Source organism: Amyelois transitella, chromosome W (assembly GCF_032362555.1).
Source record: "Amyelois transitella isolate CPQ chromosome W, ilAmyTran1.1, whole genome shotgun sequence".
Lineage (NCBI taxonomy): Eukaryota > Metazoa > Arthropoda > Insecta > Lepidoptera > Pyralidae > Amyelois > Amyelois transitella.
This window is the reverse complement of record NC_083536.1, coordinates 2,862,554-2,869,719: the sequence shown is the minus strand read 5'-3', so window position 1 is coordinate 2,869,719 and position 7,166 is coordinate 2,862,554. Positions and strand designations below refer to the sequence as shown.

Below are 7,166 nucleotides of genomic sequence, written 5' to 3'. Positions count from 1 at the left end.
AATGAGGCCGATCGTTTGGTTAGTAGGATATGTGTCTTCACCTATTTGTAAAAGTATTTTAGCAAAATATGCTGTTGTTTCATCTTTTGATAATTCAACTCTCATGTTTTTTGTTAATTGCAGTATTTGTACTTGTGACCAGAGATGTGACTTTTTTTAACATGCATTGATTTGGTCTGCTGGTGTTGACTTGGGAATAACTGGAAGTGTTTGTCGAAAATCTCCCGACAGTATGAGTAGAGCTCCTCCCATTCAGAGTTTTTTCGCAATTCTTGTAATGTTCTGTCCATTGCTTCAAGTGATTTTTTATGGGCCATGGTGCATTCATCCCATAAGATAACTTTAGCTTGTTTTAGACATTGACCCCGTCCAGATTTTCCTGAGATTTTACATACCGGGAATTATTGTTCTGCTATATTCAACGGTAGTTGTAAAGCAGAATGGGCAGTTCGTTCTCCTTCCATAAGTGTAGCTGCAATGCCGGATGATGCTAGTGCCAGTGCGATGTGTTTTTTAATACGTATTTCTGCCAGTATTAGATTAAGTAGAAACGTTTTACCGGTGCCTCCTGGTGCGTCCAAATAAATAATTCCACCAGTGTTGTTAATTATCCGGTCCATTATAACGTTGTAAACTTTTTTTGATTGTCATTGAGGAGTGGTTTGTTGTGAGCAATGTATTCAAGCAGTTCATTGGTGTTGTAGCTTTTTTCTTTTGTAATTTCGTAGTTTAACACACTGAAAGCATTTCTTTGTGGTGCTGGCATTCCAAGTTCTACTAAAGCCTGGTTATTTATTGCTAAACATTTATCTTCTAAGCGAATGAGTGTTTCATTGAAGATGTCATCATTGAATTCTATAGTCAGTTCTGGGTTAGTTTGTCGGATTTGGTACAATATATCATCACTCATACTCCTCTTGAAAGCGTCCCATAGTCGTTTTGGGTTTGATGGGTTACATGTTGTTAGAATTATGGCGAATAACTCCCGAAGTTGTTCAGCTGAAGCTGTGAGTGTAGCTTCTTGTAGTGTTAATTCCCAGTGGTTATTGTTTTCCAATAATCCTAAGCGTTGACATAATTCTCTGTACGTCTGGCATAGGTAGCCGTTAATAGTCCTTAGATCTGTGAAACTTGTTGGTCCCCGTATTTCGTGTAACAACATCCGGAGATAGAAACATTCGGCATTGTTTGGATGTACAGTGTATACTCGACCTATTGTGTCAGCTTTCATGATTTTTGGATGACCCTCCTCTGGTATTCCTTGTTTTCGTCGTTGAAAAATTTTCCTTGTTTTGTCCCACGTATAATAAATAGGGACGTCAACATACAGTAATGTCTTTGCGAATGAATCCGTTTGGCACAGTTGGAAAAAAGCTGTTAATGTTGTGTTCTCAGGTGGTTCGCTTGCAATTTTTCTAGCCCACTCTCTTGTGAAGTAAACTCTTTGTCCATTCTCCAAATGTACTGCTAGATGCTGCACAGCTGGTTCGCGTTCATGTATGGGAAAACTAAAAATCCTCCATGCTGCTTCGTTACTGTTGATGTATCTTCCCATTTGGTACATGAAAATCTCATCATTTCTGTTATTTTGTTCGCTATTTTGGACTATTTGAAATACTGCCATATCACTACCTTTGTTGACGTACTTACATATGTATTTAATAGATTTTACTGAATTGCAGTATTCAACGTTTATGTGAGCTTGGAACATTTTCGAAAGTAGTGGGTTATATGGTACTACCCATTGGTTATCTATTTCCAGTTCGTCTTTGCCTTGTATTCGTATTTTTGCTGTGAAGCCACCGTTTTTCGGTGATCGTCTTCTATATTTGGGATAGCCGTCTTCTTCAGTTTTTGTATCATCCAAGTATGGTTTTGGATATTTTTTTATACATTTTCCATCACTCATGCATGGTGCATTGAAGTTTAATGATCCACATGGTCCGTGAATCATGTTTTTCACTACTATGTTCTACAGTTCCGGATCTTTTTGTGGATCGGGAAATTCTGCTTGGATGATTTTGTCAATATCCGTGGGATAAATTTTAATGTGTAGCCATATGAGATTGTGTGAGTGAGGTAATCCTCGTTTTTGCCACTCAATTGTATACATCCAGCATCGAACGGTTCCAAAGATGTGGTATTTTGTGATGACTTCAATAAATCTATTTTGTTTTTGTCTTGTCTGTGTGAATTGTTTCTTTGATTGTGGCTTACTTATGTTACCCGCTATACGTGGACTAGAGAAATGTGGCCTCTTATTATTAGAAAAATTTAAAAATGTCTTCTCATAGTCAAAAGTATCAATTATAATATTAAATTTTCTCGAAATGTCAGTAATATAATCAGAATAAGATGTCACATTCAAATATTTACAGATTTTGAAATTATTACAAATCATATGAATATTCTTATTTTATAAATTAACATTTAAGTGAACATTATTGTGAATACTTAATACAATAAAAAGACAGTCCTTTAATTTTTTTTCAATGTTGTGAATAATTCTATAGCTAATTTGGTAGGATTATAATTATTTTCCCCTATACATATTATTATTTTATCATTTATGTCTACATTTTCACATCCTCTTAATACTTCTTCACAGGGCGCATTTGGTTTAATAATTGCAGATATGTTATAATTTTCATAGCTAGTGTTTTCTCTTAACTTTGTTATCTTCGCAGCTAGTCCCTTGCATTGTTGTGTACTAAATATTTTTATACATCTACTTTGTCTATTCGATCGTTCCTTTTCATTCTTGGATACGTTATTGTTTATCTCCTGTACTAGTGTATCAGAGTTAGAGTTAGATGCCGACATTATTGGTGACCCTGAAGTCTGATTAGTCTGAGTTGCTTTTTCTTTGTATTCTGAGTTTAATGAGTTCAATTTAGTTGGTGATTCCGAGTAGGCGAAGTTAATACGTCTCTTCGTGAGGCTACTCATTTTTCGGGTTGAATTGGAGATAGAATTATTTTTAGTTCCTGAGCATATATGTGTTAGCTCTTTGATTTTGAATTTTTTTGTTTTTATTAATATTTTGTAGTTTACCATTTTCTAATGATAGCTTTTCAATTTCAGTATTTGCACTTTGAAGTTGAGTAGTGAGTAATGCTATGGTAGTTTTGAGCTCGTCTATTTCATCTTTATTTATTGTTGACAAATACGGCATACTATTCACACGCATTGACGAATATGACAAAGGTGATGAATCACATGAATCGGTATTTGGTAAGGATTCATAAGATTTTCTTATTTTTCTGTATTTATTTCTTAGTGTAATGTTTTCGGATTCCATATTGTTTGCACATGCAATCGTAATGTGTTTATTTATTTTTATCTGATATCTGATATCTCTATATGCACCGTGGGATGTGGGTTTGGGGGGTACAACAACAGCAAAAAGCGAAAACGAGGAGTTCTGGAATAGTGTAAGAGAAGTATTAAAAGTTACCAAGCCAAATGAGAAGATTATTATGCTAGGTGATTTTAATGGATGGGTGGGTGTAAAGCGTGATGGATATGAAAAGGTGCTTGGTGCGTTTGGTGACGAAAAGGTGAATGATAATGGAAGAAGTGTATTAGAAATTTGTATAGAGTGGGATCTTTTTGTGTCGAACTCAATGTTTTAACATAAAAAGATCCACACCTACACAAGAGTGGAAGGTATTTTAAAAAGTATGATAGACTTTGTGATTGTAGATGAAAGATTGAAGAACAAAGTGCTGGATACCCGTGCATATCGCGGTGCTGGCATTGACTCGGACCATTTACTGGTGATATCCCGGATAAGGGGTATCTTCAATCGCTGGCGGCACAGGGTAAGGAAGCAAACCAGCGCTTTGAAAAGAGTGAAAGTAGAAAATTTGCAAGATATGGATGTAGGTAAATTAATGATGAAGTATATTAATAGACTGAAGGATGAATTTGAAGATTTAGATGAGAGGAGCGATATTGAAGATGGATGGAAGGAATTTAAAGAAAGAATTGTGAAAGTAGCTGTTGAAGTGTGTGGTGTAAGTAGAAGAAGGAAAGGGAAAAGTCTCAAAAATGCGTGGATGAGTAAATATGTGCAAGAACTTGTGCGATTAAAGAAGAAAGCATGGCTGGATTTGTTAGCAGCAAAAGCTAACTTAAGAATGCAAGAGGTTATAGATGAAGATGTGAATGAAGCACATAAGGAATATAAGAAAATGAACGATTTGGTTAAGAAAGCTATGATTAGAAAGAAAGAAGAGTATAAAGAGAATTTTGATAAAAGGCTATCAGAAGACTTTCAGTCAAATCTGAAAGTATTCTGGAAATCCGTAAGGTCAGCCCGAGGAAAAACTATAACCAGAGAGCTGACTAGGATCAGATGCCAGGATGGTAGCGTTGTGAAAGGAGAAAAATGTGTGCTAAAGATATGGAAGGACTATTTTGAGAGTTTATTTGAAAAAAAGGAAGAAAATAAGAAAGAGTTCTGCTATAGCGAAGAAAAAGAGAATGAGATGGAAGGCGAAATTGAAATGTTCGAAATTGTGGAAGCACTTAAGAGTATGAAAGCGGGTAAGGCCGCTGGGTATGATAGAGTGTCGGTCGAGATGCTAAAAGCAGGAAAAGGCGTCGTAGCTAGACAGTTGTACTGACTTTTCAATTTGTGTTGGAGAAGCGGCCGAGTTCCAAAAGATTGGTGTAAGGCTGTTATCGTGCCACTTTACAAAGGAAGAGGGTCACAACTGGACTGCAAAAATTATCGTGGTATAAGCCTGCTTAGCGTCGTCGGCAAACTGTATGCTAAGGTATTGATAAATAGAGTCAGGAATGAAACTGATGACAAAATATGGGATGCTCAAGCGGGATTTCGAAAGGGAATGGGATGTACTAATCAGGTATTTTCTTTCCGGTGCATAGCCGAAAAGTTTTTGGCCAAGAGTCAAAAAGTCTATTGCACATTCGTGGATTTAAAGAAAGAATTGTGAAAGTAGCTGTTGAAGTGTGTGGTGTAAGTAGAAGAAGGAAAGGGAAAAATCTCAAAAATGCGTGGATGAGTAAATATGTGCAAGAACTATACATACATATACATACTTTTTAATACGGTATCATAACTTCTTTAAATTTCTTTCTTGCATGGTCAATAACGAATTGTAGTTCATGCAATCGTGGTAGTCTCTCATTGCTTCTGAACACATCAGTAAAATGTATCATGCTCATTATTAGGCAGTATTTATTCCTGCTGAGAATATTATGAAAAATCGGCGAATTTAACAAAGGATCTGTGCCAATGGTCTTTGATAGTTATTCTTTTATTTCTGGTCATCAACATAGTTACCGCTAAAAACAAATATGTATATATGTTGAGCGTTGACATCACGCCAATCTTGAGTTCTAGAGTGTTGTCGTATATCAACATTGTGCACATAATACTAAAAATATCCATTCGTGCATCTTGTTATTTCGTTTATCAGGGGTTCATCTGCAAAGTATTCACAAAATTGTAACTCGCTTGACGGATAGACTAGTAAAACCCGCGATGAAAGCATCAAAAGGTTGTACAGTCGGGGCATCACCTTCCGTTGACCAATTCCACGCTGTGTCACTGTCGTTACCGACCTAAAAAAACAACAAACGTTAAGCATTTTTTTTAAAGTACGTCTTAAAAGTCGGTCAAATTTTTTTTACCTTTTTGGTTTTAAGAAGTCGATTTTTCTAAATTTGTTTTTATTTCTCACTTTTTAGTGTTGTGAGAAGGGTGCAACACGAAATTTCAAGCGAAAATACGTTACAAACACACAAAAAAAGATACCGGCCGAGTTGAGAACCACCTCCTTTTTGAGAAGTAGGTTTATAAACATAATTATTTATCACATACTTATTAATTAGATATACTCGTACTGATCTTACTACACAACAAGTGACTTAAGTCGCCTTACTCACATGAATATGGTTTGTGTAAGTAATAGTTATTATGATGATAAAATGAGACACTGATAATGAATAGTTTATTTATTGAAATAAATATGACATACCTGCACTTCGTCTAACTCTAAATCATCGTCCGATTCAAACACTTCATTTTCAGACTTTGGTCTTCCAAAATTAACTCCTCTGCACTCGACATGTTTAGCGTTCACAGCTCAGTACACAACGAATTCCACAATGACTACCCTCAACAAATTAATATAGATATATTGATAAAATTATCAACTTACCCTCACTTCGCCAATATCTTCTTCGCTTGTGACGTCATGAGCGGACGGATATTTCCGACTCCTGCGTTGACACATACTTTAATTTTCGCAACGATAGTGATGTGCATATCACCAATAAAATTTGATATTTATTTTATGATTTTTGGACAAAATCTGCTTTTTGTTCTAAGATACCAATAAAGTAATGTGAAATTTTTTTAGCAATATGATTTATTAATATCAAAAACAACACATACGGGTTGTATCTGTCATCTCATTAAAAAAACATGCATTATATTTTACCACAACCCTGTGGCGTTTAACTATTAGTAAAAAACCAAATGAGCGACCTATGGGATATTAATGTTAACTTATTGATATTTTCTTAGACCATATAGGTGTTTAGAGAGTGTAATAAAGCGAAAGCATATACGTTAAGGATTATTTATTTATTTTAATGACTTTATTCCAGTCAATACAGGTTCGATAAAATAAAATTAGACGAGAAAATTGTAGTCGGAATTTTACGACTGTGGCGGTTATGAGTCGAAATCTTGCTGTCGGATTTATACGACTGCGGCGGTTAATGGGTTAAGAACATGTTTCGAGTCAACAGAACCCAGTTTTATTATTTATTAGATAAAATTGGTTCTTCTATACAAAGGCAATATACAACAATGCGTATTGCTATTCCTGCTTGAACAAAACTAGAAATAGCATTAAAATATTTGGCAACTGGAGATTCGTTTAGTACACTGTCACAATTATTCAGAGTAGGGTAGGGCGGGGCTAGTTGAGCAATTTTTTACTTAAACGGATATAGCTCCTCAATGAGTTCTTAAGCAGCTTGATGGATTCGTAATTTATCCCTTATCAAAAGTGTCCATAGTAATTCTTTTGTAAGAAGTCGAATTTAAGAGCTACAGCTATTTATATGCAGGAAGTCAAGTATGCTCAATGTACCCCATTGGTAAGGTAAGCTGAGCAAGGGTA

At 35.4% G+C, this 7,166-nt stretch overlaps 1 protein-coding gene across 1 annotated transcript; it reads right to left on the bottom strand.

The window, feature by feature from the left end:
- Window positions 1–619: 619 nt before the first annotated feature.
- Window positions 620–1,954, bottom strand: LOC132904063 (uncharacterized). The gene has a single exon (XM_060953994.1). The coding sequence runs from the start codon at window positions 1,952–1,954 to the stop codon at window positions 620–622; it is 1,335 nt and encodes a 444-aa protein (XP_060809977.1).
- Between the last annotated feature and the right edge of the window lie 5,212 nt (window positions 1,955–7,166).